The sequence below is a fragment of the Mauremys mutica genome, chromosome 18, assembly GCF_020497125.1.
Source record: "Mauremys mutica isolate MM-2020 ecotype Southern chromosome 18, ASM2049712v1, whole genome shotgun sequence".
Classification (NCBI taxonomy): Eukaryota; Metazoa; Chordata; order Testudines; family Geoemydidae; genus Mauremys; species Mauremys mutica.
The window spans coordinates 6,925,227-6,952,772 of NC_059089.1; the positions used below are offsets into that span (position 1 = coordinate 6,925,227).

At 57.0% G+C, this 27,546-nt stretch overlaps 1 protein-coding gene across 3 annotated transcripts; it reads right to left on the reverse strand.

Moving 5' to 3' along the window:
* Positions 1-255: 255 nt before the first annotated feature.
* ALAD (aminolevulinate dehydratase) lies at positions 256-27,307 on the reverse strand. Of its 3 annotated transcripts, none has more exons than XM_044992553.1 (12): positions 27,203-27,307; positions 15,900-16,037; positions 14,286-14,336; positions 12,555-12,651; positions 11,594-11,729; positions 10,824-10,907; positions 10,345-10,433; positions 9,931-9,986; positions 6,039-6,126; positions 4,962-5,048; positions 4,201-4,330; positions 256-1,852 (listed from the first exon to the last, which is right to left on the reverse strand). In XM_044992553.1, the coding sequence occupies exons 2-12, from the start codon at positions 16,010-16,012 to the stop codon at positions 1,785-1,787; spliced, it is 999 nt and encodes a 332-aa protein (XP_044848488.1). In that variant the 5' UTR covers positions 16,013-16,037; positions 27,203-27,307; the 3' UTR covers positions 256-1,784. The 3 variants fall into 3 exon arrangements, with proteins under 3 accessions (XP_044848488.1, XP_044848490.1, XP_044848489.1); XM_044992555.1 differs by lacking the exon at positions 27,203-27,307 and adding an exon at positions 26,106-26,128; XM_044992554.1 differs by lacking the exon at positions 27,203-27,307 and adding an exon at positions 18,331-18,637.
* Between the last annotated feature and the right edge of the window lie 239 nt (positions 27,308-27,546).

Genomic DNA, 27,546 nt, shown 5'->3' on the forward strand with positions numbered 1-27,546 from the left:
CTTCCTGAGTCAGAGGAACAGGGAATGCGGTTGGTGTGACTGTACCTGCACGGAAGATCACAGATCTGTGCAAACTAGCACAGCTTCTTCCACAGAGGAGTCAGGCTCTTCCCCACCCCTGAAATGATGGCAATGCAGATTGAAATGAAATCCCTGTTACCCAGAAGAGAGTGTAGCCACTTCAAGGTGCAGTGGAGTTCCCTCCACCCTCTTCCTTACCAACAACATCAAGCTGCCGTGGCTGTAGACTTGTGGTTTGTTTTTATTTTCAGCTGAACTCACTCCAGGCATTGAAGAATATCAGAGGCTGCTGCTAAGACTACCAAAGCAAAGTAGCTCTAGCAATTAATCTAAAACATCTAGACTTCATAATAGTGTGATCAACGTAAGAACCATGGTACAAATTAAAGTTCTCAGTTATGTTATTAACACCACGTTAGACTGTTAGGGTGAAGTAATTTTAAAGTGTGCATTGGACAGCAGAGCCAGTCGGGCGACCTCATTGCCTGGTTCTGCCTGCTGCAATGCTGAGTTTGAAACACGGCACAGGAACAAGCAGTGGGTTAAAACAATTATTTTCACTGGAATTTTAAAAATAGGGAAACATTTCTAGTGCTCTTGGGTTTAAAAGAAAGATTATTTTGACAATACTTCTGTATAAGGTGACAGCATCCTATCAGGGAATCAAAGGCAGAGCTGAACTGTGAGTTGACAGAGCCAATGTGAGTGCTAGGAGCTGGTCGTCTGGGTGCTCAGGGCTAAAAGAACCCCTAGTAATGGTGGGCAGAATGTGCAATGGCCCATTAGCAATCAGGACATTATACTTCTGAAGCCCTTATACTGCCTAGCCCCACATGCCCTGTCGCCCTCGAGACAGCAGGGCCACAGCTCAGAACCAGGTCAATCTTCTCTAGTCTATGCAATGACAACAGGTTTAAGGCACAAGCACGTGTGGAGGGGAACCCCCCCTCCCTGAGGGCTCTGAAGCATCTTGGGGTATTTCTCCATATTAAAAAGTTTGAAACAGCGTGTTCACCAGAGGAAAGCGTTAGTGTCAGCCCAGTGTCTGGCTGACCAGCAAGGGAAGCCCTGCCTGCCTCTGCTGCTTCCATGCTTGTGAACCAGACAGCGTTTCTGTGCAGAAAGCCCAACCAGGGGAGAGCAAAGCTCTGCTGGGGGCTGTAGCAAAGGAATTATGTCACTAGCGTACTGCAGGGAGAGCATCTGCAGTGAAGGCTTGAGACACCCCCAATGAACTAGCACTCCTGTGAGCAATGTGCTGGTGAACTGCCCCACATCCGCCTTCCTGTGTTCCCAACCCCCCGGCTAGACTGAGGAGGACATCGGGCTAGAGGAATGGTCGGGAATGGGCGCTTCCTTTACGAAGAAGCTCATAAAAATCGCCCATCTGGTGTCACACAGCGACACATTAAAGGAAACCATCACGTTAAGAAGGTGCTTCTCCAAGGGGGGGGGAGGTCGCTGGGGAGATCAGTTCTGGTCCTAAGGCATTTTGCTGCCAGAGGAGGGTCTCAGCATTAAGCCCAGTTCTAAAATAACACTTTTAAAAAATTGCTCTCCTTTGGCTTCTTTGGGCTCAAGTCAGCTCTAGTGTAGGCAGGTGCAGCACCCCTGCAGCCAGTGGTGCTGGACCTGCTTACGCTGGGGCTGGATTCAGCCTTGTATTTCTAAGGCCCCATAAAAATCCTCATTTTGCATATCAGTCCTTTCCGGTCCTCGGTCCTCGCAGGTTTCCTTCTGTGTGTTGCCTTCACTCAGGCACTTCACGCCTGGTCCTCCTTCAGCCACTTCAGGAGCTGGGGCACGTAGTAGGTGATGATGATATCAGCTCCTGGAATGCAGCAGCAAGGAACGCGTGAGGAGCTGCTAGACACAGTGTCAAGCCAGCATTCCCATGCTCCACAAAGTCCCACTCCATGCCAAGGAGCTGCCATCCTTCCCTCCCACCAGCCAGCCCCCAGTGACTAACATACAGCCTGCAGGCTGGGTCAGACCACAGTACTGTTTGTGTGGCCCACATGACCTTGAGCGTCTCCAGAATCTCAGCTCTCTGTATTCCTGCACCCCATGGCTGCTGAGAGAACCGTCTAACCATGCCCTGGGAGTGAACAAAGCAGAGATATCTGCCTGAGCCTGCAGACAGCCTGGAACAATGATTCTGAGGTACAACTCCCATGGCCCCGCATCACCGGGGGGAGCTTACAGTTCTGAGTGTATACCTCAACCCATGGACCAGCATTCCAGTCAAGAACTCACCCCTCTCCTCTGAGGGATTTGGACACCTGCTCCAACATTCCTTAGCATCAAGCTAGTGGGGAATTCCAGCTCCAAGAGGGGAGCAGGGTCTCATGTCAGATCACAGGAATGCAGCTGGGAGGACGGGGGATTCCAGAGTCACAGCAGGACTGGACCTGGGTTCATTGTCTCTCAGCTAAAGGAGCTGGAGCCTGGGCTCTAAAACAGGAATCAGCCCAGGCACAGGGCTGCTGAGCTTGGGCCGTGTTTTCCCAAGAAAATACTGTGATGTGGCACTCTACGTGATTTTCTGAAAGTATCCTGATGAGTATGAATATAATGTAACTGGAATATGCTTCATGCAAAAGGTCTCTTGTAAGGTATCATTACAAAGCTCATCATCTACTGAGTGTGATCATCCTATTTGTATAAATGTATCACTCTTGGATCTGAAGCTAGAAATAGGAAATATAACTCTGAGAGCCTACTGTAGTTATGCAAAGTGTGGGCCATTAATGGTGGTTTGGAATCTTGATGGCTCCCATTAACCAGGACCAGCTCTGTTTTACTTGTAAGTCCTCCTGTATACGTGTGTGCTGGCAAGTGAGCAATGAAGTCTTACAGTGACTTGATCATGTCACCTGACCTGGAATCCATCTTTAACCTGGTGCTTTTCCATTGAGAAGGAGGGGGTGGGAACCCAAAGAGGGACAAAGGATTCCTGCCTTATGCAAAAGAGATATAAGTGGGTGGAGCAGAACAAAGGGGCGGCCATCATGAGGAATCCCCTAGCTACCAGCTGAGCTGAAACACGGGCTGTACCAGGGGAAAAGAGTGTGCCCAGACGAGGAAGGCGTCCAGTCTGTGACAGAAACTTACTGAAACCACTCTGAGGGTGAGATCTTATCTGTATTCAGTTTTGTTACTGTATTAGACTCAGACGTGCGTGTTTTATTTTACTTTGTTCTGTCTGTTATTACTTGGAACCACTTAAATCCTACTTTCTGTATTTTAATAAAATCACTTTTTACTTATTAAATAACCCAGAGTATGTGTTAATATCTGGGGAGTGGGGAGGGGGGACAGCTGTGCATCTCTCTCTATCAGTGTTATAGAGGGCAAAGAATGTATGAGTTTACCCTGTATAAGCGTTATACAGGGTCGAACGGATTTATTTGGGGTTTGGACCCCACTGGGAGTTGGGCATCTGAGTGTTAAAGACAGGAACACTTAAGTTGCTTTCAGTTAAGTCTGCAGCTTTAGGGCACGTGGTTCAGACCCTGGGTCTGTGTTGGAGTGGACGGGTGTGTCTGGCTCAACAAGACAGGGTGCTGGAGTCCCAGGCTGGCAGGGAAAGCAGGGGCAGAAGTAGACTTGGCACATCAGTTGGCAGTTCCCAAGGGGGTTTCTGTGATCCAACCCATCACAGATACATTCAGAAATAAGCCCCAGTGAATAGATTCCTTTCATCCAGTGGGCTCCCTGCAGCCTGGGGAAGATGGAGACCCCTTTGCTAGACGAGGAGCCAGGAGATGCAGCAACTCGCCAGGTCACACAGGAAGTGGCTGAGCTGGAGTAGAACCCAGGAGTCCGGGCTCCCAGGCCCCCTGTGTAACCACATTTCATGTTTCCTAAGGAGCCAGACAGAACTCCACTTGGCTGGAAAAGCACAGGCCGTGTGGGGCAGCGCTTGGTGCTTTGGAAATCGGCTTTTCTTAAAGGATTGAGGTGTTTGGAGTTCCACTGGGCCTGGCTCTGCATTCCAGGGTCAGCCTCCAGCACAGTCATGACGGTGACTGGTCCCGTAGTCTCGGGGGACTCCCCAGGTTCAGGCTGCCACACCACCGCAGTGGGCCCAGAGGGGAAAGGAATCCAAGGCCCCAGTTCCTCCAGCAGCTTGAGGCTTTGCTAGTCATGACGCTGACCCTGCCCAACCTCACTCACCTGCTCGCCTGAACCCGGTCATCACCTCCATGACGGCAGCCTTTAGGTTAAAGGCCCCTGCCTGTGCTCCGTGCCACAGCATGGCAAACTCCCCCGACACGTGGTAAACAGCCAGCAGGTGGGTGGGATGCTGAAAAGAGCAGCAGGAAGGTCAGTGAGAACCCTGACCCCCAAGCTGCATGGCCCAGCTCTGCCGAGTCCTGCAATGCTGGCAGCAAAGCAGGGGCTCTAGGCAGGTTGTTCTGTAGCCACCGACTCTCAAGGGAGCAGTGTCTGCAGTGTGCCCATAGCAACCCCACCCACAAGATCAGAATCTCGGGGGGGATGGCAGGCGCCAGCACTTCATGGGCCGGTTGTTGGTGTTTGAATGGCTGGGTTAGAAACACGCAGCTCCAGTAACTGGGAGGAGTCAGGGCAGAGCTTCCAAGCAGCAAGGCCTCTCCACCCCAGATGGGCACACGCTAGCCAAACGCCTGCCATTATCCCAGCCAGAGCAACTCACTGGACTGCTGGGAGCTACAGCAGCATGCCCCGGGGCAGCACGGTGCCAAGGAGCCTCCCCCTAGGGTCAATCACCTGGAAGGGGCTCCAGGGACTAGGCCTGCCGCAGCTTGTACTCCCAGCTCAGGGCCTTTCCTGCCTCTGCTAGGCCCAGGGGACTGTCCCTTGGCTTCAGTCTCCTGGGCGAGCCCAATGCCCACTCTACAGCCACCCACTCTGTGCCCCATCTCCAGAGACACTCGCTGCCGAACGGGGCTCACTTTGGCCTTGACATCTCTCACAAGGTCGAGGTACGGCAGCCCCGGCTTCACCATCAGCATGTCTGCTCCCTCCCGCACATCCCGGTCCTGCAAGGAGAGAACAGGTGGTGGCGCGGGCCTGTGAGAACAGCACAGGGACTGGGGGGACCAGCGAGTCAGCCTGATGGCTGCAGCCCAGGTCCTGGCCCCAGTGGGAGGGGAGAGTCTGCTCTTCCCAGCCCCCTGGGTGCTCCACACGGCCCTAGCAAGGAAGAGAGCACAGCTACGGGCAGGCCAGCAGGAGCCAGCCTGCAGCCAGCCCCATTCCCAGGCAGGAAGGGGGCAGCAGACGATCCCCGAGGCTGTGATGTGAAAGGGGTGACAGCGGATCTGCGTTTCAAGGGGAATGGTGCGCTTGCCCAGGCAGCCGCTGGAAGCCGAGGCTCCTTCACGTTAGACCCAAACACGACACCCCGTCCCCTGCCCCGCAGAGCTGGTGTTGGCTCAGCCACTCCCTGCTCTGTGTGGCTGACAAACGTGAGCCACCGCAAGCTGGGTCAGAGGGGCTGAAAGACTGAGCTGGGCCCATGGCCTCTGAGTCCTCAGGCCCACATGCCAAGTGAAGCCACGAGAGGACCAGGTGCTTGGCACTGCTGAGCTGGACAACCCCAGGGGTTAGCAATCCCCCAGCTCGCTGCAGGAGATCCTCAGCTGTTCCAGGCCAGTGCCACTCCTGGCTGCTCCCACCTCACCGTACTTCCTTGGGCCCTGACTGCCCTCTCCCCCCACACACACTGGGGCGACCCTCCAGGTGAGGTGGGGGGTCTAATCGGTGGGACAAGCTTGCCCTGCCGCTGCCCAGGTTGTCCCAGGGCAGGTACAACAGGCCTGGGGTCCCGAGACTCTGCCACACCACGACGCCCATTCCGGTTATGGAAAGAGGTCAGGTCTCGGAGAGGAGGACAGACCCACCTCCCCACTCAGCCCCCAGATCAGCTCTTGGCACCCAGCCATGCGGAAGCCACTCTGCTGCAGGACATTACTGTGACACCAACACCTTCCGCTAAGGGCAGCTGGGCTGCGGGCAGGCTCACTCACCACAGCTCGCAGGGCCAGGCCCCGGGCGCCCGGGGGAAGCTGGTAACAGCGCCGGTCTCCGAACGCAGGTTTGGACAGCGCAGCGTCTCTGGGAACACGAAGGAGACACCAGGCAGTAAAACAGCAGTCTGGCTTCAGAGAATTCCCAGGAACCGGCGCCCCCCTCCCAGGAGAGCCCAGGCGACCTGCCCGTAGTGACCCCTTGCTGGGGCGCAGCAAAGCAGGGGGAAGGAGGTGCCTTAGGAGCATCCCATCCTCCCAATCCAGGAGGCAGCGGCTCGCTTAGCCGCCACGAGCCCCCCACTGAGAACTCTGCCCCCAGTGAGGCCTGGCGGCCTGTGACAAAGTGGGAATTTTTGTAATATGTTTATGTAGCCTGTGTGTGCGTCAGTTTCCCTCGTATTTTGCAAGGCTGCCCAGTTGAGGAGGGTGGGGAGCAGTTTGCTGTCAGGGCAGGCTAAGAGACATAGGTGTGAATATCGCCTGGCTGGCTGATGCTCCGTCTACACTACAGCTTATGTTGGCAAAACTTACATCACTCAGGGCTCGTCTACACTACCCATGGGATTGGCGGGCAGCAATCGATCCACCGGGGGTCGATTTATCGCACCTAGTCTAGACACGATAAATCGACCCCCAAGCGCTCTCCTGTCGACTCCGGTACTCCACTGGAGTGAGAGGCGCAGGCAGCGTTGACTGGGGAGCGGCAGCAGTCGACTCACTGCAGTGAAGACACTGTGGTAAGTAGATCTAAGTACGTTATTCACATAGCTGAAGTTGCGTAACTTAGATCGATCCCCCCCAGTGTAGACCAGGCCTCAGGGATGTGAATAAACCACCCCACTGAGCAACGTAAGTTACACCGACAGACGCGCGAGTGTGGACAGATCTTCTCTTACCGACAAGCTCCGGCTGCTCGTGGGGCTGGAGTAGTTAAGCCGAGGGAAGATCTCTCGCCCGTCGATTGAGAGCAGCTACATTAGAGAGTGTACAGTGGTGCAGCCACACAGCTGTAAACTTTCAGGCCATGTCTACACTAGCACTTATGTTGGCAAAACTTCTGTCATTCAGGGGTGTGAAAAATGCATCCCCCGAGTGACATGAGTTTTCCTGGCATAAGCGCTCGTGTGCACAGCGCTGTCGGTGGGAAAGCCTCTCCTGACGACACAGTAAAGCCGCCACTCATTGACCTGGTTTTATTATGTCAACAGGAGAGCTCTCTCCCAGCCGCATAAGGAGGCTACTGGAGTGATCTTACAGCGGCATGGGTCATTAAAAAGGACTGGCCTGAGGACCATGGCAAATCCAGTCAACACGACTGACACCTAGCAGGGAGGTAGATTTTCCCTCTCTCAGGTGGAGAACAAAGGACTGGGAGGTGGGGGATAAGAGCTGGCTGCTGGAAGGAGTAGGGGCTCACACCTGGGAACTGACCAAGGAAGTTGGATGGAGACAGACGGAGCTTGGGCAGTGGGGTTCACTACAGCTTGGCTGGGCTCTGGACTAGCCAGAATGGTCTGTGCTTTAACCTTCAGTTCTCCCTGCCAACCTAAGGACTTCCCATGTTGTGCTCCAGCTGACTAATAAACCCGACTGACTTGACAGCGCTGTCTGAGGTCTGGTCTACATTACAGATCTGTATCGTTATAACTGAAAAATCCATCCTCTGAGCGACATAATACCACCAACGTAACCCCCTGTGTAGCCAGCGCTACGCTGGTGGGAGGATTCTCCTGGTGACGTAGCTATCGCCTCTAGGGGAAGTGGATTAACTAAGCCAATGGGAAATCTCTCTCCCATCAGTTTAGAGCATCTTCATGAAAGCACTACAGCAGTTCAGCTGCGCCAATGCAGCATCTTCAGTGTAGACGTGCCCTGAGTGTCCCTGCAAACACTAGCAGAGGTGCGTTAATTCCTGCAGAGTGTACAAGTCTCTGCCACGAGTCCGTCTCAGCTGGACTCGCTGGGCAGAGCTCCCGCTGGGAAGCAGGGAAGCGGACGGCCCAGAGGTCCAGTCTAAGGAGGTGGTGAGGCCATGTAGCTTGCCCTAGTTGGGTTTGGTCCTGCTTTGAGCAGGGGGTTGGACTAGATACCTCCTGAGGTCCCTTCCAACCCTGAGATTCTATGATTCTAAGAGTGAGACCCCAGCAGGTCTGGCACACTGCAGGGGTTCCTCCTAGAGACTGTTCCAAAGCAGAAGCATGGCACTGATCCCGTGGATCTGGGACACAGCCCCACCCCAGCAAGCACTGAGACAGTCCCTCACCCCCAGCTGCCCTAGGGCAGTGGTCCCCAAACTTTTTCCCTCACACTCCCCGGGGCTGGGAGCAGGGCCACAGCTCCAGGACGGGGGAGCCGCAGACAAGGGTAAGGGAGCCTTGGCCAGGGGCTGAGGCTGGCAGCTGGGGCTGAGGCCAGAAGTGGAGCTGGATGGCACTGCCTCCCCGCCCCCCAAGGGGCCCAGGCCTCAGCCATGCACTGCCCCAAATGTTCCTCCGGGCCCCTCTAGGGGGACATGCCCCACAGTTTGGGGACCTCTGCTCTAGGGTCTGGAATGAGTTAGTTCAGACCCCACTGTGACGTTGCACTCCATGTGTTTTATGGAAATATGATAATGAATGTAAATATGTCACTGGAATATGCTTTATGCAAAGGGTCTCTTGTAAGGTATCATTACAAAGCGTATAATCTACTGGGTGTGGTCATCCTATTTGTATGAATGTATCATTCTTGTATCTGAAACTAGGAATCTGTAGCATAACTCTGAGGTCCTATTGTAATTATGCAAATCTTGCAGGACATGTGAACATGTCACATGATACTGGAATCCATCTTAAACCTGGTGCTTTTCCATTTAGAATGAGGGGTGGGAAACCAGAGAGACACAAAGGCTTCCTGCCTTGGAACCACTTAGATCTTACTTTTTATACTGAATAAAATCACTTTTGTTTATTGATAAACGCAGAGTAAGTGATTAACACGTGGGGGAGCAAACAGCTGTACATCTCCCTATCTGTGCTATAGAGGGTGGACAGTTTATGAGTTTACCCGGTATAAGCTTTATACAGAGTATAATGGATTTATTTGGGGGGTTTGGATCCCACTGGGGACTGGGTGCTAGACACAGGAGTACTTGGTGAGCTGTTTTCAGTTAAGTCTGCAGCTTTGGGGGCATGGCCCAGACCGGGGTCTGCGTTGCAGCAGGTTGCGTGTCTGGCTCAGCAAGGCAGAGTTGTGGAGTCTCAAGCTGACAGGGAAAATGGGCTCAGAGGTAGTCTCAGCACATCAGGTGACAGTCCCAAGGGGGTCTCTGTGACCAAATCCATCACACCCACCTCTCCCCACTTTTCTGAGCCAGAGCTCAGCCCACGCAATGGACCTGCCAGCCCAGTGAGTTGGGACCATCCCCAACACTCCCTCTCTGGGGTGAGGGGGACTCTGTGCAGTTCCACAGCAGTTCCAGTCAACTCCACCCTCCCCCTCCTGCCCCAGGTGGCCCTGCTTGAGAAGCAGCTCGCAGGGCTGAGAGCACTGACAAGAAACAGAGCTGAAGCCAGGTGGGAGCAGAAGTAATCTCCAAGCCTGGCAGGAGGAAGGGTGAATCCCTGCAGAGCTATACTCTGAGGGACAGATGAAAATCCCTGTGTGGGAGCAAATACTAGCCTGCCCTCCCCATCCCTTTCCTGGAGAAGGAGATAAATTCCCCATTTTACAGATGGGGAAACTGAGGCACAAAGCTCAGTGCAAGTTAGTGAGAGTCCCAGATTGAGAGCTCCGGAGTCCTACGTTCGAATTGCTCGGCTCTGCAGGCCAAACACGAACCCTTTGGGGTCTGACACGGAGCCTGGCCAAAACATGGCTCACACTCACCCCCGCCCTGGGAGCCACTCACCTGAAAGGGCCATAGAAACAGGAAGCAAACTTGGCGCTGTAGCTCATCACAGAGACCTGCAGGGGCGGGAGAGACATGGCAGGGAGATCAGAGCTGCCTCCCAGCCCAGCGTGGAGGTGGGGGAGAAATTCTCTGCTACGATCCCCTTGTACTATGTTTTCCAACCCCGCCCCAGGCAGAAGCCTTGGCATTACCCCTCCTCCCCATCCACGGGCACGCCCTTCCCATCCACACCTGCTGGGGCCTGGAAGCCCCTCCCTGTGGCCCCTGGCCGACCACGGTGGGAAGCAGGGAGCTCCCTTCTCTGCAGGCCCTGTTCCACACCATCTCCCCTCCACCACGCACACAGCTCCAGCTGTGACACCGCTCTGTACTGAGCCCGGACTGACCAGAGGGCGTGCTGCCCCTGCCCACCTTGTTACCCATGTTATTGGAGATCAGAGCCTCTTTCATGGCTGCGACGCGCCCGTCCATCATGTCCGAGGGGGCCACGATGTGGCATCCTGCAGGGAGAAAGCACGGGCGCTGAAGAACTGCAAGGAGCAGTCCCTGCCCCCGGAGCCACTCCTGGCACGGGGGGGCTCAACATTGATGTCCCAGCAGCCAGGAGTGCCAGGACCTGCCTGGGGAGTAGAGCCACTGAGCCTCTGCTCAGTTTGCCTGGGGATCGCATGTCAGAACCTGCTGGAGGAGAGCAACTGGTTCAGACACCCCAGTGTCCCACGAGCTGCAGGCAGAGCCAGGGGAGACGGGATGGGCCCACAGCCCCTCAAGGAGAGGCCAGTGGCTGCTGCCCCCCTCAGCATTGCTCAGATATGTTCCTGGTAGGGCCACCGAGCAGGGCGAAGCCAGGCAGCCAGCAAGAGCCTGCTGCTGCTAGGAACCCCTCTCACCTGCCTTGGCATAGGCTAGCGACACTTCTGCCAGCCGCTGGCAGCTGGCCTCGTTCTGGATGGTGCCATCCTTCCGCAGGATCCCTGCAAGGTGAGCCCAGGGTTAGACGGGAGCAGGGAGTCACAGAGCACCAGCCAGAGCTGCCCAGCGCCCATCCCCACAGGAGCCCAGCCCAGCAGCAGGGGGCTCTGGAGAGGGGAGGCAGCCTGACACCACACCCAGCTCTGCAGGATTGCAGGGGGTGACTGCGGGGAGGTTCCTGAAATCTGGAGGGGGGTTCGGCACAGCCTGGGAGTGAGACCAAGGCCCTGCTGGCTGGAGGTGGCGTGTCCATCCCAACCGCTGAGGGAGCAGAGGTAGGACAAAGGAGGGGGGCTCCCATGGTCGTGCTGGGGAGGGAGGGCCCTGGCAGGCAGAGCCCTGCGCACTAACTCACAGCTGGCGGTGGGAGCACGTATGAGGCGAATGGAGTGGCCAGCCGTGCATCGCTCAGGCACTGCAGCCTTTGCTCTAATTCTGCCTTCCCCCCTAAGGTCCCTGAGCCCCATGGCAGGCTGGCCTCCACGCTCACTGCCCTGGCACAGCCGGCACGTTGCACCACGGAGTTACGTGCGGACAGGGGGCAGGGCGCAGCCCCAGACATCCCCAACAAAGAGCCCACTAGCTGAGCCCACGCCAGCGAGGCACTTCCCAGCCGGCAGCCTGGCTCATCTCGTGGCCACCAATTGGTGCAGAGGGAGAGGTGGGGGGTGCCTGCCCTGGTGCTCACCGCAGTGCCCGTGAGAGGTATAGGGGCACAGGCAGACGTCACAGGCGATCAGCAGCTCTGGGAAGGAGGAACGGATCTTCTTTATGGCCTGGATGGCCGGGGTGTTCTCAGCATCGGCAGCCGAGCCCCTTTCATCCTGCAGGGGGAAGAGATGCGCCCCTGTAAATCCACAGGGCACCCTGCGCCCCAGAGACCCTCACTTCTCTGCAGGGTCCCCCCCCCAGCACAGACCCCGCAGGGGCCCAAGGCGCAGCCGCTCTGCACACAGCTGAGGGTGCAGGAAGGAGGGGCCCACATCCTGTTGAAACTGGAGCCTGGAAAGGGCTCAGGGAGGTTCTGGAACAACAGGAGATCAGATGTGGATTTACATCTCAGCCCAACCACAGCAGCTCCCCCAGCCCCTTGCGGGGGTCAGCAGTGACTGACGGGGAGCACGCTCCCCATGGAGCCATCCACCCTGCTCCCCACAGCACAGCACTGCCCCCAGTGCCACCCAGGGGCCAACACTGACTCCGGGTGAGCGCCCCCTCCTGAGTCACCTGCACCTCCCCCTGCAGTGCAGCGTCTCTAGCGCCAGGCTGGGCACTGACGAAGGGCAGCGGGCCCCACAGCCACCCAGATCACTGGGGTGGGTCTGGGGAGGTCTCCCATCCAAGTGCTGTCCTCTCGCTACCCTGCTTAGCCGACAGATCTCACCAGCCAGGGCCCAAGATCTCAGAGAACAAGTGAAAATGCAGCAAAAGGACAAAGCTGGTGACTATGAACCTCCCAGCTCATCTGTCCCCCCACCCCACCCCACCCCCAGTTCTACCTGTGCCACTGCATTAAACACCCCATAACCCTTCACCCCACCCCCCGTTCTACCTGGGGCACTGCATTAAACACCCCATAACCCTTCACCCCACCCCCGTTCTACCTGGGGCACTGCATTGAACACCCCATAACCCTTCACCCCACCAACCTTGGAGCCTTTAGTGGGGACGCCAAAGATCAACACGCACTTCAGCCCCTCGTCCACCAGGGGGCGGAGCATCCCCTCCAGCTTGTTGACTCCATACCTAGAAGAACACAGGTGTGGGGGTGGTGCCGGAGGCCACCCCAGTGCCCCTCCCCGACACAAATCAGCCAGGGCTCTGAGCTGGGCCAGTGCACGGCAGGCCAGGCACCGCTCTGCAGGCTGGCTACCCACAGGCAGCCCGGGGGCCAGACCAGTGTCCCCAGGCAGGGCGTTCCCGGGGTAGCGCAGCTGTCAGGCAACAAGGATCCCCGAGAAGGAGCCCCCACATGGCCCAAGGCTAGTGTGACTAGCCGGGCGTGGCTCTGCCCATCATTAACCCTCCTCGATGCCAAGGCCAAGTCCCCCACCTCCCGGGAAGGCCTGTGTAGCCAACCCTCAGGCACTGCCGGGGACGGGGCCTCTCCCCACGCCACCCAACAGGGCACTCCTGGCCCCCGCTGCCAGGCCGGCCTTGCCCCCAGCACAGGGAGAGCCGCGGGTGTCTCCTCCCTGCCCACAGAGCCCCACACAGGCTCCCGGGAAGCACTGACTCTCCCATTCTCCTCTCCCATCCTAGGGGGGTTTTATCCCTTTCACTGGCATGGCCATTCCTGCCCAGCCAGTGCCATTGCGTGGAGGTGCCTGGATTCGGGGGGGTCCCAGGTGAATGCTCCATGCCCCCCCCTCCCCCCCGCACCGGCCAGGGGATAGGGCCAGCACTCGGTGACTTTTTCCCTGTCCTTGCTTCCTGAACGGGGGCAGGGCAGGTTTCAGTCCCACTAAGTGAAGCGCTTTGCAGGCAGCTGAGCATTCAGCCAGAGCAGATGCCTGCTGGAGATCCCGGGAGCAGCCGTGGGAGGAGCAACCTGGCGCCTTATCTGGGGTCCCCAAGGGGCAGTGGGCAGGGCTGGCTGGGGACGAGCCCAGGGCCCTGATAGACTGATCCCAGCCCAGTCACCTCAGCAGGGCGAGGGCGACGCTCCGTTATCTCCCCGTTCATTGCAAGGCCCTGCCCGGCCTCAGCTCTGCCGGCTTCGGCTCCGGAGGCAGGACCAGCGGTGGCAGGAAATGCATGGAGGGCGTCTGGGAGCCACCACCCCACGGAGGGGGGATCGCAGGGGGTCGCCCTCCGCCCTGACCGTGAGCGGGACCAACTCCCCAAGCCCAGCAGCATCGCCCTTGTTCAGACCCAGGTCCCCCAGACTTAAACGGGCAGGGACTTGAGTCTAAAAACCCACCCCAGCTCCCGCCTCCCCACTTCTCAGGCACGACATCTCCCTCCACAAGGGCCAGGGAAGCCAGGCCAGTGCCCTGCTGACGGCGACTGCCTGTCGCCTGGTGAGATCCACGGCCCGGCCAGGGCCGACGAAAGGGGACGCGCCTGCTGCTGCTGGAATTAACTGGTGCATTATGGGAATTCCTGTAGCTATCCCATAGTGCCCCAGTGCGTGCTCACAGTTCCACCCTCCCCTATGTCCCCATGCGCATCCCCAACACGGGGGCAGTGGGGGCTCCGCTGTCCTTGGCTAGAACAAGATGGAGGACACAGACTGGCCAATAAGAGCTCCCCACCCTGACCCCAGCAGCCTGGAGCCGGGCAGTCCCAGGCCCCGTCCCTTGCGCTAAGGCGCACGGCAGGGAGCCCTGTCCGGATTGCACAGCACCACGAGCACAACGATCTCCGCAGGCTCCTACCTGGCCTGTCCGGGGAGGCTGGCGATCGGCTCCACCGCATCGGGGCTGTCACTGGGGAGTCAAACAGGACAAACAGCCAGTGAGAGTTCGGCTCCCCACGGAGCGAGGCTGCGAGCAGGGAGAGCCCCGTGACCGGACACGTCGGCTGTGGGTAAAGCCGGGCAGCTGAGCGAGTGAGCCGGAGATTGGGCTCATTCCCTGCACCAGCTGCTCAGTCCCTAGAAACGCAGCGTCCGAGGCCCATGAGCAGCAGGAACAGGCATCCCAGCCCCTTGCCACTCAAGTCCCAGAGCAGGAGCTCTGCAATGAGCCCCCGGGGGCCAGCAGCTTAGACCTCGACGCTGCAGTGCAGAGCCGCCGGGAGCTCACCAGAGAGCAGAACAAGGCCCTGCAGCAGCAGGGCCAAGGCAGGTGACAAAGGGAGCTCTCCGGCTCGCTAGGGGTTAAGGTCTCAACTTCCTGAGCCTGATCCCCAGGGTCCCATGCCGCTCTTGGGGGGGCGGAGCCGGGGAGAAGCCCCGCCCCGTCTCTCCTTTAGGTGGCGGCACACACTGCATTTCCCTTGCGGCCAGGAGGGGCAGCAAGCTTCGTCCAACGTGCCACCCTAAGAGTCACCGCAGCGGGCAGAGACCAGCGGTTGGCCAGTTCTGCCTCCCGTGCTGGCTACAGAGGATCATCTGCATGGGCTCATGTCACGCCGAGGAGCCCTGAGCGCGACCAGGCCAGGCTTCCCCTGAACCCCAGAAGCTGCGGCAGGTGCCACGCAGGGAGGGGCTCAGAATGAAGCAAGTTCACAGCCTGGTGAACCGTCCAAGAGACCAGATGTCAGCGAGTCCCCGGGCGCTGCTCTGGAACTGCTCCCTACGAAGCCAGGCAGGTCTCTGGGGAGCCTCCTCTCTCTGAGCAGACTGTCTGCAGGGCAAGAAGCTCCCACGGCTTCACCTCCTGGGTCTGACCTCGGAGCATTCAGCTATGCGGCCATAGAGAAGGAATGTCTGGCCATGGCGTGGGCTCCCAAAGGCTGCAGCCGGATCTATTTGGGCGGCGCGTCACTGTGTACAGCTGTAAGCCCGCCAGCATCCCATAGGCCACACCCGAAACCGCCCCAGCTGGGCAGTGCCCGCAGACTGGCTCCACCACCCCAGGATGGACACCTCAGCCCAGCAGCCCTGGCATTCCTGGGAGGATTAGCAAACCGCCCCAGGGAGGCACCAGGCTGGTCACAGACACAAGCTGGTTCAGAGCCAGGGAAGGGTTGCAGTGAGCAGCTTCCCCTCGATGGGGTGACATGCCCATGGCCACTTCCGCTCCGATGGGAATTCAGAGCAGCGGGGCAGGAAGCTGCCCTGCCCTTCCCCACCCAGCTAGGACAGCAGTGCACACGCCGCCAAAGGCAGGACGCCACTGTAGAGGGACCATGGCTCTGCTCAGGATGGCAGCTCCCACGTCCCGAGGCAGGTGGCCTGCAGACTCAGGGGCTGCACACCGGCCGGGAGCTGCTGCCCCTTTGTGTGACCTCCTCTGAAGCAAGGAAGCTGCTCCACGGAGCTCTGTCTGCACGGAGATCTCCTCTCGCTTCCCCAGCTGGGAGCACAGGCTCCAGCCCTCACTTACGTGACAAAGATGGGGTAGATGAGGTTAGAGGCATCGAAGGCCGTGGCCGAGGTCTGCCAGGAGCGCAGCACAGGGTGGAAGTAGCCGCTGTGGAGCACAGACTGCGCCTGCATCCTGGAATCTCAGCAAGGGGACAGCCTGAAAAACACACGGCGAAACAGCAGTTTAGAGGCTGCATCCCAGGGAGAGTCACTGAAGCTAGTGCCTCAAGCCCTGCTCCAGGCAGCCTGACAGGCTGTGCCCCAGGGGAACACACGAGCATGGCTAAGCAAGGGGCTTCCACTGCTTCCCTCGGGAGACGATTCCACAGTTCAGTCAATAGCAACTGATACTCAAGCCAAGCTCTCCTGTGGTTTGCCATGTGGACAGGGCACTGGGCTGGGAGCCAGGAGACCTGGGTTCTAGAGAGACTCCATGCCTCCGTTTCCCATCTGTAAAACGTGGATGTTACTCACCCGCCTCTGCAAAGCGCTCAAAGATCTATGGGTGAAAAGGTGAATTATTCAATTCATCCACATCTGTCACCACCAACCACCCCTGGCTGGTTGCCACAGCACCAGCACACCGTGTCCCCATGCCTAGAACTCTGCAGCTAGCACTTGGGGGACCTCCCACTTGAAAGGTGCTTTACAAAGCCCGTCTGAGTCTGGAGAAGCTGGGTCAAAGAATCCAGCTGTAATGGTCCAGCCCAAACATACTCAACTCTTCAGGGCCTGCTGATGCTGCGGGAACATCTCCCCAGACCAGCACCACTCGTGCACCAGTGAAGCTAATTTCTGCATCCATTAGTTACCCAGTCCCAGGTAACAGAGACAAACAGGAACTGAACTGCCTGCGTGCAGGACCAAGCCCCATGTACTGCTCCGGAGGTATCCGCACACCGTCCCACCAAATGCTTTCAGCTCTGGCTAGTACGGCGATTTAGGTGGTGCAGATCCCGTTCTCCCCATGGCCACGTGGCTTCTCTCCTACAGCAGGGCTCCGGCAGCGGATGTGCCCCAGACAGCTAGAGCTGCAGGAGGCAGAACGCAGTCACCTCTAGCGCTACATGTCCCTGAGAGCGTGGCTGACAACATCGAGTGATGACTGAAGGAGGAAGCAAAGAGCATGAGGATCCAGTCAGCAGCATTATGGTCCGATATCTGGCAAGCCACTACAGCTAGACAGCAACCTCCTTGGGAATCCCCTTCGCAAGGTTCTCTACCAGCCATGCTGTCCGACCGTCCCATGGCCACTGGCCCTTGGCCTCGCAGCGCTTCCTGGCCCGAGCCCAGGGCTGGACACTGTCCATCCCAGCGGGGCCAGCAGTGACAGACCCTTCTGCAAAGGCTGCATTTGCACTGGGGAGGAAAAGCAGAGGCACCCCTCAAGCGGACACGTGGATACTGCAGCCCGGCTATTGCCGTGAGAAGAGGAGGCTCAGAATGGGGAGTCAGTGGCGGGGGTCCCCGAAGGAGCCAGGAGAGGCAGGCTGCAGTGCAGTGACTGCCACACACAGGATGCCTGGACAACGACCCCTGGCTTGCTCAGCGTGGCGGTGGAGGCAGCTGCCGGCTCAGACCAGGTATCCAACAGGCAGGCTCCAAAGCTGCCAGCGCTGGTGAGCTGCAATGGGCCAGGCAGACACCACATCCCCTCTCCTCGCGTCACTGCCATGGTGGGAACCCCCCACTCCACATCCATTAACGCAGCGAAGGACACTGAGCCACACTGCTCTAGGGAGAGGCTACGTCCCTCACAACCCTCGGCCCCGAGAGAACCCCGAGATACAGCAAGAATGAGGCTGCCAGCATCCAGCTGTGCACCAGCCAGCCCCTCAAGCTCCAGGGGGACCTGCCCAAGCCCCCTCAATGCTCCACCTCCCTGCACAGCCGCAGAGGGCAGCTGTGCACAAAGGGCCTTCTGCTGCCAGGCCAACCTCCAGCACCTTGGGGAAGTGCCAGGAGCAGAGAGACTGGGCTTCTGTTAGAGAAGCTGGAGCCCAGCCAGTAAAAGAAAGAAGCAGATGTGAAAAGCAGAGACCAGGCACTGCCAGTGGAATCTGTCTGTACCCTCCCACCCACCAGGACAGTATCCGGGCGCATTCCTCGTAAGATCAACAGCAACTGTGCAGTCCCCGGCGCACCTCCAGCATTTCATTTGCAGGGCTGAAACTCTGCTTGGGGTAGAGATTTTGTTTCTGAAATAAGAGTTAGAAAAGCCTGACCCGGTCAGCGTGGCCATGCCAGGCCCACGCAGGATCGTGTCCTACACCAAGCGCTTGGTCCAGTCCCACAAATGGCTCAGACCCCTTCTTTGAGCAGCAATCCCAGAGCTTTCCCCATACTCAGATTAAGCCCTCGCGAAGGGCGAGCCGGAGCCGACTAGCCCCTATTTGCTAAGAGCCGCGTTCGGGGAGTTGAGTTCTAGTCTATGGCAGCCTCATGATTACCTTGTGCTCCACACATCTGGCGTCCCCAGCTTTGTCTGGACTACGGGTTAGAGTTGTGGTGCTGGGTTGTCGTCTCCTCTAGAATTCTAGCCCAGACAAAGCAATTGTACATTAGCACCTGCTGAACCAGCTCAGTTGCAGCCTAGTCTGCCAGCTCCTAAGGCAGCGGGCTCCAATCCCGGGGCGGGCCTGCGGGCACACCCCCAACACGAATACAGCAGCAAAGCACCAAATGGCAATGAAGAGCTCCAGGTAAGGACCTGACAAGCCAATCTCCAGAGTTGTGCTGCATGGGAAGTCACCGGGAGAGGAGCTCTCCCAGCCACAGGTCCTGCCCTCACTCCAGGCAGCCAGACAGTTCCCAGGTTACAGCTTGCTGACGCAGGAAGCAGCCCCGGCAGATCCACTCGCCCACAGAGGGCGGGAGGATAGTAGGGGAGCCTGGAACCAGCAGCTCCGTTGCTCTCCAGTTCCGCCTCGTAAGGGAGGGAATATGGGAGGCAGCAGCTCAGCACAGGCAGCTTCGGAGAATGACGGTGCAACGGGGGCTTTAAGAATTCGGCCCTTGGCCGGAAAAGGCTGGAGGAGCCAGAGACACAAGAGGGGGCAGAGACCCTGGAAAGGCCAGACAGCACCTGCTCAAAGGTCTTCGCTCCGAAAAAGAACCGGGCCTGGAGCAGCTGGCCCCAAATGGGGATGTGGGGAGGCTTGCAAGGGAGAGAGAGGAGCAGGGACTGGCTGGGTGCTATCGTCATGTCTGTATTTAGGCCTTGGCAAGGACAGTTCGTAACCAGGCTCTGCTGCATGGGAAACGCCGGCCCATCACTCGCAGAGGAGGTCACCTGCAACTCGCAGCCCAGGCGAATGGAGCTGGCCAGGTGGGTGCGTTTGGCCAGGGCGAGCTATGACAACGAAGTCACGCATGTGAAGCAGGCCCCAGGCGCATGGTGTCCGGGGTGGGGGGCAGATGGGGTTTGAGCAGATACCAGATTCCCACACACTTTGCAGCGAGCAATCCAGCTCCACCGCGTGCGTCTCTGCAGAGGGACGATACAGTCCTGTTACCGGGACTGCCTGGGAACGTGGGCGGAGCGGTGCCAGGCAGGGCACTCAGCACAGGAGCAGAGCAGCACTGCCACAGGCAGCATGACGCAGAGCAGAGCAACACTGGGGGAAGAATTGCTGGGGAAGCAGCCCTGAGCAGAGCCCACGCAGTGAGGCAGAGCCCAGACCCACCGCCTGGGGTCCCACCGGGACATGAAATGGCCTCCGGGGGGTAGCGTCCTGGACGACGGCCACCAGGCAGGAGGGTTAACGCTGGGAGCTACACGGGGCTTTCTGGGGGTATCAGAACCTTCCCTGAATTCTGAGCAGCAGCATGACCCCCCCTCCCTGCCCGGGCTGGCGCTGGCAGACAGCTTCCATCACCACCCTCTGAACCTCCCCAAACCTCGAACCAGAGCACGAGGGCTTCGGGGAGGGTTAGGGCCATGTCTGCCCTCTGACTTCACCACCCTGCCTCTCTCCACGGGCCCTTCTCAGAGACTGGCTCTAGCTCGGTCACAAGACACGGGCCGGATGCAGGCACCACCGGGGGACCCTCTGCCCTGCGTTATACAGGAAGTCAGACTCGACGAGGGGTCAGCAACCTTTCAGCAGTGCTGTGCCGAGTCTTCATTTATTCACTCTGATTTAAGGTTTCGCGTGCCAGTCACACATTTTAACATTTTTAGAAGGTCTCTTTCTAGAAGTCTATAATATAGAACTAAACTCTTGTTGTATGTAAAGTAAATAAGGTTTTTAAAATGTTTAAGAAGGTTCATTTAAAATTAAATGAAAATGCAGAGCCCCCTGGACTGGTGGCCAGGACCCGGGCAGTGCGAGTGACACTGAAAATCAGCTCATGTGCCACCTTCGGCACCTGTGCCAGAGGTTGCCTACCCCTGGACTAGACTATCTAAAGCTCCTTCTGGTCTTAAAATGTTGGGATCTAAATGGGCCAAAGGGACAAGCCTAAATCCAAGCATCACACAGTCAGATCCAAGCTCCGGCACTCAGGTTTGTCTAATTTTTGGCTGAAAATGCGTCACAAGCGCAGCCAAGGCACATGACCAGATCTCCCTGGAGCAGCAGCCCGCATCAAGGCAAACAGCCGGCCACTCCCTCCTTCAGCTCATGGGGCAGGGGCCTGTATGCCTGGTGCGGAAGGGCCGGGGGCCTGTCCTGCTCGGTGTCCTGACAGGACTTGCTCCATGACACCCCTGCAAAGCTCCCTGGAGAGCATGGGGTGATCTGAGATGCTGCTGGGGGGTGTCTCACTCAGTCTAACTTCAAAAACAGCCACTTCAGCGCTGCTTCGGGGTGAGACCTTCATACTCCAGAGGCAGATTCCAGCCCATGCTGCGATTGCTCCGGCTCCTGCCTGCCGCAGCCCCCAGGGCCAGTGCTAGCTCCAGGGCATGCAGAGGTGAAGCTAACCCACCTGTTACACCATAGCAGCCAAACGAGAGACCAGCAGGGAAGGGAAGCAACCCGGCTCCTCTTTCACTTCAACACACGTTTGCAACAACAGCCTGGTTCTGCCCCATGGCAGCAGGGAGGAGGGTCGGACTCAACCCCCCACGGCTCTATCCCCGGTACCTCAGGAAAGGCTCCTATGGAGCCGGCCTGGGAAGTGAACAGGGCAGATATTCCAGCCTCGGGGAAAGTTGCCTCTTCACCAAGCCCCAGGCAGAGGGGGTAATAACTGGGCCTACACATCTACCCTAATTGGAAGTTCAGCTGTGAGAAGCCTCTGGGGGCCAGAAGCTGAATCACTGAATCACTCAGTGACCACCTGCTCTGTTCATTCCCCCGGGGCACCTGGCACTGGCCACTGTCAGCAGACAGGACACGGGCTAGACGGACCTTTGGCCGTTCTTATAAAAGTTCACAAAGTGTCACAATAACCTATAGCAACAAATGCCGATGGGGAAAGGTACAAAAGTGAGACAAAGACTGAATTAGTCCAAACACAAAGACCGACTGATGTAACTCAAGGACTGTGCTGAGATCATACACGAAGTGCGGGACTGGAAATCAATGGACCAAAATTGAGTTGAAAATTAGGTCTAATTGGTGACCACATAAGAAGGGGAGAGACTGTTCCACCCATTGCTCCCATTGGGGGTCATTAAAAAGTTCCTTTTTGAGGGAAAATGAAGAAAAAAAACCCTCAACAACTGCTAAGTGAAAGCAGGGGAAGGAGTCAGTTTTCCCATCATGGCTGCCAGCCGCACCGTCTCCTGGGACCCTCCAGGACACTGCTCGGCCTCTGTCGTCCTAACCCTGAGAAAAGTCCTGAGCAGATCGGGCCAGAAAAAAGGGGCCCAGGTGATACTGTCAACTCCCCAGCTCTGGCTAAATGTCAGCCACCACCTGGGATGTGAGACGGTGTCCCCCCATCCGTCCTTTCCTTTCTCCACCTTATTTCATCTCTTTCCTAGTCCTCCCCTATTTCCTTTTGTCTTGAAGTCTGGCTTAGCAAACCACGGTTGCCCATTTGTGCCCAGAAAGGCAAAGGAAAGCAATCCCCTAAGCAGCCTGATGCTGTTGCAAGTGCCAGTTCTGACAATGGCTAGTAAGACCGCGGGCCGTGCCTGCGTTTGCCAGCAGGGAGGTTGCAAACAAATGAAAGTCAACACCAGAGACAGAAACTGCATCTTTAAAACTCTGCTGTTCTTTTCTCTTCTCTCTCGTGCGGCTCAGGGTGTGGCAGTGAGTGGCTGATTTAGCAGGTCATGCTCGTCCCTTGTCAGCAGCATGGGGGTAGGTGGTGGTGTGCAGCAGGGGACCGGTCAGAGGAGATCTAAATCTAGCACCCTGTCCCTTCGGAGTAGGTAGAGATCCCCATGGTATTTACTTGTGTGGGCAACATTAGGGACACTGGCCAGGACCCTCATCATTAATTTCAGCCCAGATCATCATATTCTGTCCCAGTTTCAAATGGAAACAGAAGGGGCGGAAAGCTACTAGGGGAGTGGCTGTTCTAGATTTAACTTGGCAAATAGGGAGGAATTGGATGAGAATTTGAAAGTGGAGGGAAGCTTGGGTGAAAGTGATCATGAAATGAGAGAGTTCATGATTCTAAGGCTTCTAAGGATTAAGAGGGAAAATAGCACAATAAAGCTAATGGATGGCCAGAAGGCGACATTAGCAAACTCAGGGAGTTGGTAGTGAGCTACAGGAAGCAAGTCTAAGGGGAAAACATTTTAAGAGAGTTGTAAGGTTTTCAAAAAGACATTTTTAAGGGCACTAGAGCAAAGTATCCCACTGAGTAGGAAAGATGGGAAGCATGGCAAGAGACCACTCTGGCTAAACCAGGAGATCTTCAATGATCTGAAACTCCAAAAGAAAGTCCTACAAAAAGTAGAAAATAAGCCAAATTACAAAGGATGAATATAAACAAACAACACATGTATGTAGGGATAAACTGGAGAAATGGTTTGAAGTCAATAGGATGAAATTCAAAAAGGACAAATGCAAAGTACTCCACTTAGGCAGGAACAATCAGTTGCACATGCACAAAATGGGCAATGACTGCCTAGGATGAGCACTGCAGAAAGGGATCTGGGGATGTATTAGCAGGAATGTTGCAAACAAGACACAAGTAGTAATTCTTCTGCGCTAATTAGGCCTCAGCTGGAGTATTGTGTCCAGTTCTGGGTGCCACATTTCAGGAAAGATGTGGGACAAATTGGACAAAGTCCAGAGAAGAGCAACAAACATGATGAAAGGTCTAGAAAACATGAGCTATGCAGGAAGATTGAAAAAAATGGTTTGTTTAGTGTGGAGAAGAGAAGACCGAGAGGGACAAAAATAGTTCTCCTTAACCTCTGAGGATAGGACAAGAAGCAATGGGCTTAAATTGCAGCAAGGGCGGTTTAGGTTGGACATTAGGAAAAACTTCCTGTCAGTGGCTAAGAACTGGAACAAATTGCCTAGGGATCTCCACCATTGTCTAACCTGCTCTTAAAAATCTCCAGTCACCTGTCAGGGATGGTCTAGATCAGGGGTGGGCAAACTTTTTGGCCTGAGGGCCACATCTGGGAATAGAATTGTATGGCGGGCCATGAATGCTCACAAAATTGGGATTGGAGCACATAGGAGCCGCAGCAGGGCCATGCGTCTGCTTCCGGGAGCCGCGTGGTGCGGCCTCCGACACAGCGCCCCAGCTGGAGCTCCGGAGCGGGGCAAGCCCCAGACCCAGCACCCCGGCTGGAGCTCGCAGGCCAGCTTAAAACACCCCATGGCCCGTAGTTTGCCTACCCCTGGTCTAGATAATACTTAGTCCTGCCATGAGTGCAGGGGATGGAACTAGATGACCTCTCGAGGTCCCTTCCAGTTCTATGATTCTCCCTTCGTTCGCTTTCCTAAGCCAGTATGGAGTGGGGCTGTCGTTCCACCCCAGAGACAGCTGGGGATTAGATTCCCACATGGTTTGCAGTGAGCAATCCAGCTCCATCACGTGCATCTCTGTAGAGAGAAGATACAGTAGATCACTTTGGGAAGGAGGCCCTATAGAAGTGTTATAAATGTCATCATCCATTTATTTGGGACTAGGGGGTGGGGATGGGGAATAATGGAGTCATTTGGTACATACGCTAACCGGGGTAATAGCTAGCTTAGCCTTGAGAAGCTGGGTGCCAGCACCTCAAGGTGCTTGTGGAAGGATACTGTGTGGGAAGATCATGGACTCACTCACAAACCCCAAGGACAAGAGGGCTGCAGATCCACAATACCATCCATGTGAGGCAAAGGGACTATGGCCAGGACCTGAACATTTTACCAGGTGCCTAGTAGCCAGGAGCCTGAGGGCTAGGCTACACTAGAAGCTATGTCTGGGCTGATGCAGCTGCGCCGCTGTGGCACGTCTGGTGAAGACGCTCTACGCCAACGTGAGAGAAGCTCTCCCGCTGACATAGCGGTGTCCACACCGAGGCTTAGGAGGGTGCAACTTATGTCCCTCGGGGGTGGGGGTGTGTCTTATTCACACTCCTGAGCGACACAAGTGGTAGTGTGTACAAGCCCTAACCCCACGAGCCAGGGAGATACAAATTCCATGGGAATGGGGGCTCCACCAGCAAAACCCAAGAGCAGCCGGTCTTGGAGAAGGGCCCAGCCCCCGCCAAAACAGCATGGAAAGGCCAAGGATGCGGTCTGGGAACTCCATGAAGGGCTCTGCTTTTCATACCAGCCTCTACCACCCTCATCTAGATGCCAATAGGAGGAAGGAGCTTTCTGACCGTCTCCCTACTCCTGAGCCTTCTGACTGCTGCAAGAGTGGACTGCCTGCCCCACTCTGCCCGTCAGCCGGTTATTGGGTCCTTCCCAGGACTGAGATCAGTGCCTGCCTCTGTCTTGTCAAAAGTTTCCCTCCAAAGCATTGTGAAATTGACATGATGGTTGTAGATGTCACTGCTGCCCAGGAGGATCTGAAGAGCAGCCTAAAACTGACCAGTCTTGTCACTTTCGTTAACCTGCTGCTGCTTTGGAAAAGCCCTAGCATAGGCAGGGCAGTGGTGCACTCAGACAAACACCGCCGCACTGGTCACATTTTGGTGCTTCTTTTTGTAACCATATGGCTAGAAGCTAGATTAGACCTACGTTGTTAAAAATTTTGCAGAAATTGATAGCTGAGACCCTCACACCCCCTAGGGAAAACTTTCCACTCTCACACAGATGCAAGCACTGCTCACTGGGCCGTCCAATTATCCAGATAGATACCCAGGAGAGCTCTAGGGGGATCTGATGGTCCCCATCCACGCTGCTGGCTTTAGTCAAGGGCATGAGCACGTACATCAAGCAGGAGTCTGTTCTTCTGGTGAAATGTTTCCTGTCTATGGTGTTCCTAAGGCACCTGGACTGTGGTACCAAAGCACTGCAGTAAGCGCGTCTTTCAAATCATCTGAACCCATTAGGAATAGTGAATGAGCCTGTTCTTTAAAGTCACCCTAAGGTCATGCCCTTAGGACTGTTACTGGATAGTTATGAGGAGTCATTAACCGAGACGGGACTGGCCAGTCCACAATAGCATGCTACACTGTTACACCTATGACAGAGGGCCCAGCAAGATACCACTTTGGTCTGGGTAATCTATGCAAAGAGGTTTGGTGATAGTGCAAACAGGGGTAACCATCCCCCACAGATAACCATCCCCCATCCCGCACACTTGCAGTGGTAGAAGTCAGATGGAGGGAACTGGCTGGGCAATCATCAGAGAACAGATGTCTTTATCTGCCAGAGAGATACCAACTGCCCAAGACATCAGGTTAGTCAAGAAGCAACAAATTTCTCTGGGCCATGAGGCAGCTGCTGGTGCCCTGCAAGAACGGGGTTAAATGCTGGAATGTTGTAATCTCCTTACCCACTGATGTAAAAGTGATTTAATGTTTGTGCCCACTGAGCACCCAGCACACCACAGGGCATCAAATCTCCCCACCCATCCCTGCAGGGTGAACAGGAGGCCATCTAGTCCAACCCCCGCTCAAGCAAGCAGAACCAGCAGCTCATTCCCAGTCATTCTAGGCCCACAGGATAAGGCAAAGGGGGTGGGGGTTGGGAAGTGGATAGGACCGAAGTCAGGAGACCATGGCTTGTTTCAGCCGAACTGACTCAGAGATCCGCTTACAGTTCAAAATGCGACATAAATCTAAAGCCAGGCCAGGAGGGAGGGCTTCCCAGCACCCCCTGTACAAGAGCAGGATTAGCAGTGCCCGAGGATGTTAATTACTTACAAGAAAAATCTGCTGCTTTTCTAAACTCAAAAAGGCACTGGGTTTGTCCAGTACACTCCTGACCCTCTGCCTGCCTTGGCTGGTAGCCCTGCTTGCTCAGCAGACGCTTCGGTAAATTCTGCTATTTTGACCCAAACTCTGACAAACATTAACTATTGCAGCTTGCGCGAGATGACCCCTTCTAGCTGTTCCTTATTTCATATCACTGCCAGGGCCTTCAGCGCTGGGAGCTGACAACGTCGAGACAGTGCTTGTACAGGACACCGCAGTCCTGGTCTCCGTGCCCCGCACACAGGCTAGGGATGGGTGTGAGATGTCACAGGCCCACACACAGCACGGGCTGTGGTTCTCACACCGAGCAGCGGGTGCGCCCGCTGCAGTGCCCATGTGAAAACTGCAATTTGCCTGTTCTACATGGGGAAATGCCAACAGTTAAATCACCGGGACCAGCTTGTGGCAGCAGATCACATGGGGGGGGCAAGGGGGAGACTCCGGACTTGGTTTCATGCTCCTCGTGATACAGGCACCAGCAGGTCTGATAGGCTCCTGCCCAAGAAACCAGCTGCTGAGTAGCTCGAAGGGGAAGATCCAGAAGGAACAAGCTTCTGCCTCACCCGGCCACTTTCTCCTCTGCTCGGGCTGCGCGCCCAGCGCGGTGCCCGGCACAGACTGAGGCAGAGCCGCAGAGAGCAGCACCCCCTGCCCCCGGGAGCAGAGCGGGCTCGGAGGGGACAGTTCCCCAGGAGCGGGGAGGTTACAGCGGCTCCGGGCCGGCGCTGCCCCCTCCTCTCCTGCTGGGAGAAGGCCCCCGCCGGCTCGTGCAGGGGGCCGGGGCCGGGCCAAAGGGCTCCGGGCTCCGGAGGAACCTCTGGCGGGGCGGGGGCACTGGCTGGGTTAGGAAGGAGCCACCCCCGGGGCTGCAGGCTGGGACCGGCCCGGTCGGAGGGGCGCGCTCCAAGCCGGGCCCCGGGAGCCGGACTCGTCCGGGGCGGCTCGGCTCGGCGCGCTGCTCCCCCGCCTCGTGCAAAGCCCCGCACCGCCCGGCCCGGGCAGGGACCCGCCGGAGCAACGGGCCTGCAGGGCCGCCCCCGGCTCACCTGGGCCTCGCCGCCGCCGCCGCGCGCTGACCTGGCTCCGCTCCGCTCCGCACCGCACCGCGCGGGGGCCCAGCCCCCCGGAACCAGCCCGGCCCCGCCCCGTCCCGCCCCCGCCAGCCGGGCGCGGCGCCCCCCTGCGGCAGCCGGCGGGATTGTAGCGCCCTGCGCCCGGCTCCTGCCCGGGGCCCCACAGCCCGACCCCCACCCCAGGCCATGGGGAGATGCGGAGCCAGGCAGCGCTGCAGCTGGGTGGGGCGCAGCGGGGAAGACCTGGAGCCGCAGGGGGAAAGGACAATTAAATAAACGTTATTTTTTTATTTCAATTATAGTTGCAATCTGATTTT